Raw genomic sequence first — 13,194 nt, forward strand, 5'->3', positions numbered from 1 at the left:
GTTTGTATCTATAAGGGAATGAACCTTGTATGTTTTCTGAGCAGTGATCATGCTGCTTACCTACCGTCTGAGCTCCTGCTTTACGTATAAGCTTCAATCAGCTCCTGCCTCCTATCAATTAATTGCTCTCTTCCTTTTTCCTCCCTTTTTTTTTTTTTTTCCCCCTCCTTGGTTGTCTGTGAGGCAGGTGGTATATAAATAGATTTTTCTGAGCTATTTCCTGATAAGCTTCCCCACTCTTCTAACTCTCTTCACCAGCTTTGCTGCAAGGAAACTGCAGCGCATTGTCTGCCCTGTCTAGGCTACTCATTCTACTGGTGTGTCTGCTATGACCAACTTGTCTGAGGCATGCTGTGAGCATGTTCAGAAGTCTGTGCTAGAATTGAAAGGAGCATCTTCTGTGCCACATGAGGCTTCAGTCTACATGCTTTTTCTCTTGGGATTTATATAGTATTTTCCCTCGTCCTGATGCTGTTATGGTCATGCTACCAGGGGTGTATAATGTGTCCTTTCTGAGTTCTGACTGCTGTTTTGTGTAGCACCAAATGGAGGTAGCCTTGCAAATTGAGTGATGCCCACTTACTGTTTGGCATTAGGCTTAGTATTTGTGTGTTGTTTCTTTGCACCAGACAGCTTGTCCACCTTGGCTATTCACTTATTTTGGTGTACCCTGACTGTGTATCAGCTACTCCATGATATTGCCTCTTCAGGACTGTCTCAGAGCACATGGAGCATGAGGTACATGTGTCTGTATGTTGAAGTAAAGTGATGCTCTCCCACTCCACACTGTGAAAGTCCCATGTCCAGTACAGGAGAGGTACTCCACACTGAGGTCATGTGCTAGCTCATGAGGCACCGGCTCCCTGCACACGTGTCTTCACGCAGCTCTGCTCTTCACAAGCCATGTGGGCCTTGTTTGCCTCTTTTCTGCAAAATTCAATCTGACACTGTAAGGCTCATGGTCTTCCTCAGGTATGGTACTTTCTGCACATCTCTGATAACATTTTTCTACTCACAGCCACTATGTGTGACCCAGTTTGCAGAAAGGTTACCCCTGCAGTCTTTTGCTTGTGCTGCACCCATAAGTCTTCCTTCTGCATTCCTTCTCTCATCTGCTACACTTGTGTCTGCTCACTGAAGAGCATCCACTGTCTTCTTTTCCTTCCAGACTTACTTTTAAAAACTCCTCTAGGTCTCATTGAAGAGTCAATCAAATGTAAATACCATCACACAGGAACTAGAGGGATCAAGGATCAAGCTGAGGGCAAGGAATAGAAGGGCTGCTTGCAATGACAGCTTGCCACTAGCTCAGCTTAGCTGCTGTGCTAGGCTGCGTGTACACTGTGATCTGACCAAAGTCAACAGCATGATCTTTTATATACATCTGCATGGGTAGGAAACCAGTGCTGCTGTGATTGATCTTTTTCTGTAGTGCTTCCAATTTCTTGTCCTTTGTATCTATAGGAACGGAGCTAGATCTGGCACAGCACTCAGGCAGAGAAACTCAAGGCAATACAGCTTCAGTGCTTCCTTTTTTTTTTTCTTTTCTACCCCCCCCCACCAACCTTGATAATGTTAGCAGCCTTCAAAGTGCTACTTCCAGGACTTTCTACACAGTATCTGATAAGCGTGGGTCATGCCTGTGTTGCACCTCAGCTACTTAGGTAAAAAAGATGTTTAAAACAGACTAATTTATTGGTGTGTGCCCATACATTGCTATAAGGGGGAACCTACAACTTTAACCCCTGCTAGACCACGTACAAGTGTAGCTGCAGCCTCTCTATATGCTAGCTGTCCTGATGTTGGTGTCTTAAGTGGGAATGCTGTCTGACTTATCTGCCTCTGCTAGCCATGGGCCCTTAGTGCTAACCCAATGGGACAGCTGAGTTGGGCAAGCTGTGCCTGCCTGCAAGCAGGAGAGCTGGATGGCTTCTTGGCACTTCAAGTGCCTCCTGCAAAGGGGGCCAAGTTGTCCTTCAATGAGATTAAGAAAGGTATTGCTGCTAGCCCCCCTTACACAAGATCCTGTGACTCAAATCCCAGGACTAGGGGTATGGTGTGAAGAAAATGAAGAGCAAAAAAACCTCTTTACTTTCATCAAAAATCAGCACTAGAAATAATTTTTTTTCTTACCAGAAGTGGGGGAGAAAGGAACATGGTGTTCCTTGTAGAAAATTTCCCAAGCATCACCAGTGACAGGCCTGTAAAGAGCTGATGGTGGAAGATGAGTTCTGCAGATATGGTGTTTAGTTCTACATTGCTAGTTTCAAAATAGAGTTCCATGATGTTGGATAATTTAATACACAGGAAATGTCCTGTGCAAACTCATTTACTAAGTTATAAAACCTATGACATTTCAGACTTCGCTAAATATAAAAGAATGTCATACCTGTTTCATTAAACTTGCATTAAAAAAATTAATCCATTATAGGGAAAGCCTAGCAGTTGCTCTTATTCACAGTTTACTCAACTTGAGCTACTCCTCATCAACGCTTTTCTTTAATTGCTGAGAAGATGTAGCTATTCATCTATTTCTGTATGCTTTCCAGTAGCAACACAAAGATTGCATGCAAGCTGGAATTCAGCCTTTTAACAAACCCAAAGTGTGCTGTGATTAGTGGAAATTTGTGGGGAATACTGTCTTAATAACCCACCAAAAAGCTTTGTCAAAAGTAAGCTGACACTGTGGCACCACTGTTGTTGTGGTGGTTTCCTCTTCAGCTAGAGGCTGTTCCAAAGAATGGTGTCAAGAATTGCTCTCTGGTGCGCTCAACTTTTTCTTGAACTAGTAGGCCACTGAATTTGTCATTGCAAAACCCAAGAGCTCTACATCAGACATGAATAACTAGTAGTTGTAGATGTGAGGGGAGTTTGGACAGAAGTTTAAGCTCAGGGCCTATACTTCAGGTGCCTCTACTGAGAGCATATTGTAATCATAAAAGACAAGTTTTTAATGGATACTATGATACTGTTATATGAAAAGACCTACCTCTAACACCCTTTTTCCCTTTGAACCAGTGCTGTTTCTTGTTGTGACTGTTAAACTCACTATCATCTCTCCTGCTTTTCAGAAACTGAGAGTTATTTCCTTATGGCAATTCTGTCTTCCTTGTCCTTGTAGCACTCAGTGGCTGAACTTCCTGGAGCAGGGAAGGCTTTGGTTTAATGTCAGCCACTGATCACAACACAGGGTAACTGAGTGAAATGTAATGGCCTGTAAAATACAGGTCATGGGTGATGACATACAAGGCCTTTTTTAGCTTCGAATTCTGTAAACCCTGTGGAAACATGAAGCCTCAGTCCTCTCCCACCCCTAGGCTCAGATTTGCAAAGCTGTGGAAGAGAGGGGGAGAATAAACTAAAACCAACACCCTCACCCACTCAGAAATGTTATTCTATTGAAAACTGATCATCATCCTGTGCATGGTTTTCTGCTACACATCACACCTCTGAGGATCCGCCTTTGGCAGACTGTCCCCGAGGGCCATGCACATGTGTAAGCCAGCCCGTGTGTGAGAAATGAGTCACAGAAAGGCCTTCTGCAGGGCAGATGCTCCCCAGGGCCCAGCTCAGTGGCAACAGCCACTGCAGCTTTTAATTTTCAAACGAGGCCTGCTGCCTGAGCACATGCATGCTTGCCTGCACATCTACGTGGTGGTTTCACGCCACTCAACCACAAATTGCCGGCACAGTTAGTGTGGTGAGCAGCTGTGGGGGGATTTCAGGAGAAGGGGCCAAAGTAGGTGGTGGGCAGACCTCCCTGGCTAAGCTTTAAAAGGGAACGCTGAGGGGAAAGTTGTGACAAGAAATAGTGTGGCCAGCAGGGCCAGGGCAGTGATCATCCCCTGTACTCAGCACTGCTAGGCTGCACTTCAAATACTGTGCTCAGTTCTGGGCCCCTCACTACAAGAAAGACGTTGAGGTGCTGGAGCAGATCCAGAGAAGGGCAAATAAGTTGGTGAAGGGTCTGGAGCCCAAGTATGATGAGGAAGGGACCTGGGGAGGTTTAGTCTGGAGAAGGCTCAGTTGGGAACTTACTGCTCTCTACATCTACCTGAAAGGTGTATTGAATGAGGAGGTAGCTGGTCTCTTCTCCCAAGTAACAAATGATTGGACCAAAGGTAACGGCCTTAAGCTGCCCTAGCGGAGTTTAGATTGGAAAAAATTCTTCACTGAAAGGGTGCTCAGGCATTGGAACAGGCTGCCCAGGGGAGTGGTGGAAACACTGTCCCTGGAAGTGTTCAAAAACTGTGTAGATGAGGCATTTAGTGACATGGTTTAATGGTGGCCTTGGCAGTGCTGAGGTAATGGTTGCACTTTATGATCTTAAAGGTCTTTTCCAACCTAGTTAATTCTCCGATTCTAAGAAACCAGGGAGGGCCAGGGCATTGGCATTTGCACCTGAAGCAGGACGAGGCCGGGGGTGCGCTGCGCGCCGCCGCTAGGTGGTGCCGCAGTGCCCGCCCCCCGAGCGGCCCGCGGGCGCGGTGTCGGTGAAACGTGGGGGGGAAGAGGGCGGTGTGAGTCGGAGCACGCGCAGTTGCTGCGCCTCTTTCAGGCTGTTCGCCTCCGCCTCCTGCCTGCTCCGCTGCTCCCCCTCCCCGTCACGGCGGCGGTGCCGCCACTACAGCGAGCGGGAGGAGGAGGAGGAGGAGGAGGAGGAGGAAGAAGAAGAAGAGAGGGAGGGAGGCAGGCAGGCAGGCAGGTCGGTCCGACGGCCCTCTCGAGTACCCCCAGCGGCGAGGCGGGCGAGGGGAAAGATGGCGACGCTGGGAGGCGAGTCGCAGCCCTTCCCCGCCACGGCTCTGGCGGCGTCAACGGCCGGGGTGGGCGGCGGCGGGTCGCTGGGCTTGCAGGCGCCGCTGAACCGCGGTCTGGAGCGGGCGCTGGAGGAGGCGGCGCACTCCGGGGGGCTCAACCTGAGCGGCAGGAAGCTGAAGGAATTCCCGCGCAGCACCGCCGCCCTCAGCCACGATCTCTCCGATACGGTGCGGGCAGGTGAGGCCAGGGGAGGAACTGAGGGCGCGGAGATGGGGGCCCGGCCGGCATCTGCTTGCGGGGCGGGACGGGACGGGAGGTGGTTTTAATCGCCGGGGACCCGCTTTCTCCTTCCCTGCCCCCTCAGTCGTCCTAGTGTCTTCTGTCTCCCTCTGAGGGACCCGCTTCCCCCCTCCCCACCCTTCCACTCGACCTCCGTGTCATGAGGCATTCGCCTTCCCCACGGGACGTCCCTACACGGAAACAGAACCCACTCCCAGCTCTCAGTGAACCCTATGCTTTCTTTATCCCCCCCCCCCTCCCCCCCCGCCTTGATGTGTGAGGTAGGTGTTTGCTCCCATATGGCTGGATTCCTCCATCCCCCCTGCGTTTGGTGAGGCAGAGGTGGCTCTCCCAAGGCACACTGGGGGAATGTTCATGTGTGTGGAGAAAATTCTTGCTCACACCTGTCTCCTTCTCCCTCTGTGGAATGTGCATCTCTGTGCCACCCTTCCCTGATCACTGAGATTTGAGGTGGCAGACAGCCCACCTTGGCATCGGTAGCAGAGGGAATGCATGTGTGTGTTGGGGTGGATACCTGCTTTTGCCACCTGACTGCTTGTAGGCAAACCCACCTGGCATGGAGGGGATAGAAGCTGGTAATGTAAACCGCATTAAGACTCATGGTCCTCTGAACATGTCTCCTATAGATGAGATTTATTCATAGGAACACTTCTGCAGCTACCCCAGGTAGTGTGCTGCCTTTCACAAATGCCACTTGTTCAATACTGGGGTTGACATCCACTCTTGTATCCTTACAGTCAGATCAGTTCTGGCTCTGTATGCATTGCAATCTTCCAAAACAACTGTGGAGAGAAAACAGTGTCTTCACAGGCACTGTACATATTCTACAGTGGGGGACACCATCATTACATAAATCTGCAGGGGGGACAGGCCTGACAACTGGGCAGGCAAGAGTGGTGAGGGAAGGTATATCCAATCTGCATTTACCCTGCCCTCACATCCTCTTTCCAACATGAAAAAAGGCACACTTGCTTCTCACCTAAGGAGGCAGACCCCTGAAGAAGGTTGTATCTGTTTTCTTGTCCCTGTTTGTGCCAGGGGTTGGAACCTAATCCACTCTTTAAATAGTGCCACTTGGTAGAACAGTAAAAACCTGCACTAGAAGAATATATTAGTATATTCCTAAGATCTTTAGTGTACCGCCTCTGCATGCCCTTTTGTGTCCCCTTTTGCCTGCTGAAGATAGTTATGTTGTAACAGCACAGAGGCAGACAAGTAGTCACTTGTTCTTGACCCACAAAACAGCAGGTGCTATACCTGTGTGCAAGCATGTGATAACATGAACCTAAGCTCTCAACTGCTCCTGCACATGAGGGTATTTGTGCCTCCCTTTATGTGGAGACGCATGTGCTGACTGCATACTTGTATCTATTCCAGCTATAGGGAATAGAGTAATGCCTCACATGTGTACTAGACATTGTATGTAATTGTCCTTTAGAGCTGTGGCTTATTTGCTTTTGTTGAATGGAGTTCACAGTGGTCCATGTGAACACCTGTATCATGGTATCAATAAAGGAGAAATAGGAAGGAAATGAAGGAAATTTGATGAATGAAACTGCCATTAATTGGTAGTATGTATTGCCATACTTGCCACTGACCAGCTCAGCAGCAGATGTGAAAGGGGTAAGGCATGGTAGTGGAACTGTATGTGTTTTGGAAGAATGACTTTTAGCTTGGCTCCCCAGCAAGACGTTTATTTCTTTTTTAAAAGTTACAGTCTAATGAAAACATGCTGTGATGCAAAATAAATTGTTTGGAAATCCAGAAAGTTAGCTTGTTTGGTTTGCCCTAATATTGATCCAAACTGTTGTAAAACAAAATTATGTACTGGAAAAAACTTTGTTTGGCAACTATCACGTTAGTGTTTGTATATCGTGTGTGGCCTGTACAAGCATGAGCTGTGAGTTGAAGGTATAGGTAGCACATGCTTGTTACATGCTTACTTCTAGTAATTTTTATGTTCAGAGGAGAGCTCAGGGAAAAAGTAGTGTTTGCTTTCAAGCATTAATGTGCTTTTGTCAGAGTTTTCATGGAAAGTATTCAATATGAAATTAAATGTAGAATGGGATTTTCATTCTCCTTTTTTTTTGGTATAAACAGCAGCATAGAGCAGTCCATGTCTCAATCTCATAACAACAGCAGCCCTTTTTTCACAGTACGTTTTTGGGAGAACCATGTGTTAATCTATATTTTTGTTTTTAACAGCATGTGGCAACTGTTTGATGGGAAATGTTTGCCTTGTGAGTTGTCCTCCATTAATGCATTTCTGAAAAAGCTGTATTCCTTTTCACTTGCTACATTACATAAGTAGAATATATAAACAGAAAAGAGGCTTGGCTTAAACCCAGGTTTCTGAAGCTCTTGGGGCAAACTCTTGATGGGAATTTTCTCTCTAGCTTCCTCTCCATAAATGTGCATAGTATAAACCCAGTACTTTTTTGTACTACTTGGGCTATGTCCTTGCAGTGAGTGGCTTTTTATTTATAGGTTTTGATGTGCTGACATGTGTGAAGCCCTGAAACTTCGGTGTTTGGGGTTGGGATAGCCTTTCACTGTTAAAGGACTGGGTTGTGGTTTTTTTTTTTTTTTTTTTTTTTTGGTTTGTTTTTTTTGTATTTTTTTTACCAATACACTGACAGTGTATTTGAATTCAGAAAATAACAGTCTACAGCTACTATCAAATGAAATATTAATAAGCTTGTTTTCTAGAAAAGTTTGGAGTGCTTTAGGTAGGCCTGAATAAGACTAAAGTGTTGAACTGTAAATTCTCTGTTCATGCATTTATTTGTTCTTTTTTTTCCCAGAATTTAGAAATCAGATTTTACATAGCATTCGATATACTTGTAAAAGGGATGTAGCTTGGTTGCCTTTGATAGCTGGGACTGAATAGTTTGACTTTTCTAGTTCTTACTTCACATTCCGTTCTTGGCATGCTTTTTCATCTGTGTTTTTACTTTGCATAAAGCACATTTTGCTTGTAGAGGCATGATAGGATGCTTTTCCTCAGTCTTTGCAAGTTTTGCTCAAGAGCTGAGTGACCTGGTCAGATGAACTTTCAGGGAGTGTCTTTGCACACAAAGGGGAGTTTGAATGGTGTATGGTACTATAAAAAAATAAAACCTCTATGTAAAGCATCCTGAGTTTAGTCAGATGTTTAAAACCACATCAGTGTGGATGCATTGCAAAAACTGTTTCAAAAATAATAAATGCTATTCTTATCACTCTTATTACAGACTGAGTTATGCAGAAGACAGTGGCACAGTAATCACATAGTTCTTAAGTAATAGCATGCAATTATATTCCTCAAAACCACTGGGAATGTTGGAAGCATGTTAGCTTATAAAAGAGGAAGAAAAAGCTCCAGAGCTGTTACTTAAATGTGTAACCATGGCTCCGTGCATCACTTCAGTTTCTTTCTGTAGACTTTGGCTGTTTTTCTGGAGACAGATGCTCTCAGCCTTTACTGGTGAATACCTGTTCCACCCATTTCCATTGTGTGAGTTAGGCACATAAAAAAGGATTACTTGCTGCTGCTTCTGATGACATGAAAGTGAAGCAATATTTTTGTTTTCATCAAGTGTTCGATTGTTTGAAAAGAAACACTAATTGAAGTATTTGATCGCTAGTTTGGACACTATGAAATTCTGGGAGGATATGTATTTATTTTTTTGGCTTTAGTATGCTCACTAGACGAAGGACCTCCTACCTTCTGCCTTTTAAAACGTTTGTAAAAGGCAGTGCAGTGGTGGAGACACCTTAGTCTGGCAGCATCTTTGAAATAGTTGATTGGATTGTATAACCAGGGATTTGTTCTCAGAATTTGTTGAAAAATTACAGTATCACCTGAACAACAGCCTGAGAACCTCTAGTTTTTGGGGGCACTTACCTTGAGTTTTGACATATAAGTGCTTCCTATGGGATTATGTAAAGGGAAAAAGTGAAAAATTAATGAAGTTACAAGTTGTCTCCCATCACAATTAAGTCCAGGAATGCATTTATTTGTACCCAGCAGTTTGAAGTTTTTTCTGCTTGTCTTTCTGAAAAAAATTATTTCTTGTCTTGGGGATTGATACTGGTTCAGGTGAGATCCATCCCTTTCAGTAAATAATAATAATAAAAAAATCTTACTTGTTTTTTCTTTCCCTTTTTATTAAATAAACACCTATGAGTATTTAATAAAAAGTTTGACCAAGCCAAGTGCAGGGTCCTACAACTAGGTCTGGGCAATCCCAGGCACAGCTACAGGTTGGGCAGAGAAGAGATTCAGAGCAGTCCTGTGGATAAGGACTTGGGGGTGTTGGTCGATGAGAAAATGAACATGAGCCAGCAGTGTGTGCTGATAGCCCAGAAAGCCAACCGTATCCTGGGCTGCATCAGAAGGAGCATGCCCAGCAGGTCAAAGGAGGTGATCCTGCCCCCTTACTGTGCTCTCATGAGGCCTCACTTGGAGTATTGTGTACAGTTCTGGTGTCCTCAACATAAGAAGGACATGGAACTGTTGGAACAAGTTCAGAGGAGGACCACGAGGATGATCAGGGGACTGGAGCACCTCCTGTATGAAGATAGGCTGAGAAAGTTGGGACTGTTCAGCCTAGAGAAGAGAAGGTTGTGTGGAGACCTCATAGCAGCCTTCCAGTATCTGAGGGGGGCTATAGGGATTCTGGGGAGGGACTCTTCATTAGGGACTGTAGTGACAGGACAAGGGGTAACGGGTTCAAACTTCAACAGGGGAAATTTAGATTAGATGATGTAAGGAGGAAGTTCTTTACTGGAAAGGTGGTAAGGCATTGGAATGGGTTGCCCAGGGAAGTTGTGAATGCTCCATCCCTGTCAGTGTTCAAGGTAGGGTTGGACAGAGCCTTGGGTGACATGGTCCAGTGGGAGGTGTCTGTGCCCATGGCAGGGGGGTTGGAACTTGATGATCTTTAGGTCCTTTCCAACCCTAACTCTTCTATGATTCTATGTGGCCAGAGCTCTGAGCAGCCTGGTCTAGTTGAAGTCCCTGCTCATCGCAAGGGGCATTGGACTTGATGCCTTTAAAGGGCCCTTCCAACCCAAAATATTCTACGATTCTATGTATATTAGATTGCCATAATTTATTCTCTGTGGTTTTCTCCAGCTCCTTTATTAATGTAATTCTTCCTTCACTTAGGAGAATTATCCTAATTATAGCAGTAGATGTGCAGTTGATTCCACTTATTATAAATGCAGGTTGCATTGGGAAGAACGTCGCAGATATAGGCTAATTTGTGGTACTGCACAATTTCATGAACTGCTAATTGGACTATTGTTTAGAATTTGGTTATCATTTGGTCACTAGGGAAAAAAAAAAGGTTTTATAGGCCCCTCTCCTTTTAAGAATATTCTCTGATAATTACTGCTTTGAATAGTTCATCATCTTGTATTTTGATTACATTGTGGGTTTTTTAAATGAAGCTTCTTGAAAACCTTTCATTTTGCTAATTTTATCTAAACTCATATCAATAAAAATAACATTTTGAGTTACGAAAAATAACCCCAAACCTATGTTTCTTCTCTATGTTATATAGTCAGTCCCTTCCTACAAGCTTCCTGTGTTTATTTGAAGATTTCTAGCCTTTCTTATTCTACCTCTTACACCAATAATATCCCAAGTGTATTAGGACAAGGAGGGAGGAGGAAATATGTTTGTTTATCCTCACAAATGAATTGATTATTACCCTGCATCCAAAAATTACGGGATGTAACTCTTTTTAGAGATTACTATATAATGTGTCTTTACAAGGCTAAAAAAATGAAGATAAATCCACTTGTATTCATTATTATTTATACAATACCACTCCATAATGTGGTCCATCTGGACACCTCTGTGTAAATATATTCTAGTGGTTTTTTTTTTTTTTTTTTTTTGTCTTTTTTTTTTTTTAATGATAAGCAGACTTTGTAAAAGAGCTCTAAACTAAATTAATTTCTTGGAAGCATAGATATGCTTAGCAACTTAGACCTGCAGAATACACTTACAAGCCCCTTTGGCACTTTTTCTTCCCCAAGTCTGGCAGTGTTCTTGCTTGTGGATCATCTAAACGTCAAAGCTGTTAACTCCTTTTGGAAAGAGTCTATTAGTTCTTCTGTTGTATTGAGTCTAGTCGGTTGTGCTTTTGAAAGTTACCTCTTTTGTCTGGGGATTTATGCCCCCACAGCTGAAACATAGTCAATGACTGCAGGTGCTGTTAGGCTCTTCTCAGAACAAAATGAAGTGAATAAGCTCAGAGTGTTTTTTGTTTTGAAACAAATTAGTACTCAATTGCCTGGTTACTGTGTCAGAATGTGGCTTGCGTAGATTAATGGCATTCTACCACTGACTGTGTCCATCTCCTTCCCCAGTGTGGTTTTATGTTGTTTGTTTCTTTTTTTGGCTAGCTGGCTTTGTTCGTAGAGAAGCTTCAAAACTAGTGCAAAGGCAAGGAGGTAGGAGAGATGACAGTCTAGAAATCACATAATAGGAGGGAGGGTGAAACACCTAAATTTCAGCAGGAGTAACCTCAGCTGTTTATTTAACTTCCTCTACCCTTAAAGTTAACATTCAGTTTAGGGTGGCCTTTTTATAAACAGCTTTACATAAAACTGCCAAAACCATGTTTGGCCATGCTGTGCATGTAAATGGATGAAAACGGATTGATTTTGTAGAAGTGTTATCACTTTGTGTGTCTTTGTGTGTTGGGTTTGTGTGGCAGGGTTTTGGCAGCAGGGGGCTACAGGGCTTCAGTGAGAAGCTGCCAAAAGCTTCCCCCATGTCTGCCAGCTCACAGACCTACTGTTGAGCAAGGCTGAGCCCATCAGCGATGGTGGTAGCACATCTGGGATAACATTTTTAAGAAGCATGGGGGGGAAACACTGTGGAATGGTGTTACCAGAGAGAGGAGTGAGAATATATGAACAAAACAGGTCTGCAGACACCAAGGTCAGTGCAGAAGGAGGGGAGGAGGTGCTCCAGGCTCCGGAGCAGAGATACCACTGCAGCCTGTCATTCAGGCCATGTTGAGGCAGATCTCCAGCTGCAGCCCATGGAGAACCCCATGCCATAGCAGGGGGATGCCCAAAGGAGGCTGTGATACCATGGGAAGCCTGCACTGGGCTTCCAGAATGGACTTCAGGTGGAGGAGGCTCCTGATGGGAACCTGTGACCTTGTAGAGAGAGGAACCTATGCTGGAGTAGTCTGTTCCTACAGGACTGCATCCTGTGGAAGGGACCCATGCTGGAACAGTTTGTGAAGACATCTGTAAAACAGGGGAGATGGTGTGAATCTTTACACAGTTAGTACCTGTAGAGTTTTGAATACTTTTATGTGAGGGGAAAAGACCAGGGTAGAATTTGGTATGATAAAGTAGAACTGTGACTTAGAAGAGGAAGGGAGCTAATGACAATGTAATATAGGTTTGAACAAGAAAATGGATGTAATGAGCATTCTATGTAAAAGCCAAAATGTCATAAACAGTGAGTGAAAATTTATGAATTACTGAGTGAAAATATATGAAGTGGTAGAAGTGAAAGAAGGGTATAAGTAGGGATGTGAGCTGTACGTTCTTGATCGAGTGTAATAGCTTGGAATACTATTCTGCTATCTGTAAAACTGAGGACAATTTATTTCTTGAGCAGTTACAATAATAATTGTTAGACTTTTTTGAACAGAGAATTAGATAAACAAGGCAAAAGATTTGACTTTAATATACATGATGTTTACAGGCTTTTTGCTACAAACAGCAGTTTAGAATTTATACTTTAAAAGATTAACTCTTGAATGTAAGTTTGGGAAGCTTAGCAACGATTTGCAGAAGGAAAAGCTAGTGACATTTTTCCTGCTTACAGAGTTAAAAGAGCAACCAAGATGGAGGGAATGGTGTTTTGCATATTAAAATGACCATTCTAGGAAGGATGAATAACTTCCCCAGGCTGCAGACTGTTCATTCTGCCTGCTTGATTGTTTCTGGCTCTGTTACTAAGCATCTGCTAGATTTCTGAACATTCTCAAGCTGGTTATATCCCAAACTCACAATTAAAATTAATATGATTTAAATAATTTAAATGTCACTTCTGAAACCAGAGAGGTATTTGCAACATGTTCTCTGAGACCAGAATTATGAAATAGCTACTTA

The 13,194-nt window shown here is 44.0% G+C and overlaps 1 protein-coding gene across 9 annotated transcripts in view; it reads left to right on the forward strand.

Moving 5' to 3' along the window:
• Positions 1 to 4,686: 4,686 nt before the first annotated feature.
• LRCH1 (leucine rich repeats and calponin homology domain containing 1) overlaps positions 4,687 to 13,194 on the forward strand; it is a 118,358-nt gene continuing 109,850 nt past the window's right edge. For 5 of the 9 annotated variants that reach the window (XR_009725376.1, XR_009725377.1, XR_009725379.1 and 2 more), the window contains exon 1: positions 4,687 to 4,998. Coding sequence is in view for 3 of the 9 variants with exons in the window: in XM_061353074.1 (XP_061209058.1) it covers positions 4,761 to 4,998 (238 nt within the window). In the remaining 6 variants the exon portion in view is untranslated. The remainder of the gene's footprint in view (positions 4,999 to 13,194) is intronic. The other 4 variants (XR_009725380.1, XM_061353074.1, XM_061353076.1 and 1 more) reach the window with 1 other exon arrangement.

The sequence above is a fragment of the Neopsephotus bourkii genome, unplaced genomic scaffold, assembly GCF_033783945.1.
Source record: "Neopsephotus bourkii isolate Nb327-2 ecotype Australia unplaced genomic scaffold, CSIRO-AGI_Nbou_v1 NB_663, whole genome shotgun sequence".
Lineage (NCBI taxonomy): Eukaryota > Metazoa > Chordata > Aves > Psittaciformes > Psittacidae > Neopsephotus > Neopsephotus bourkii.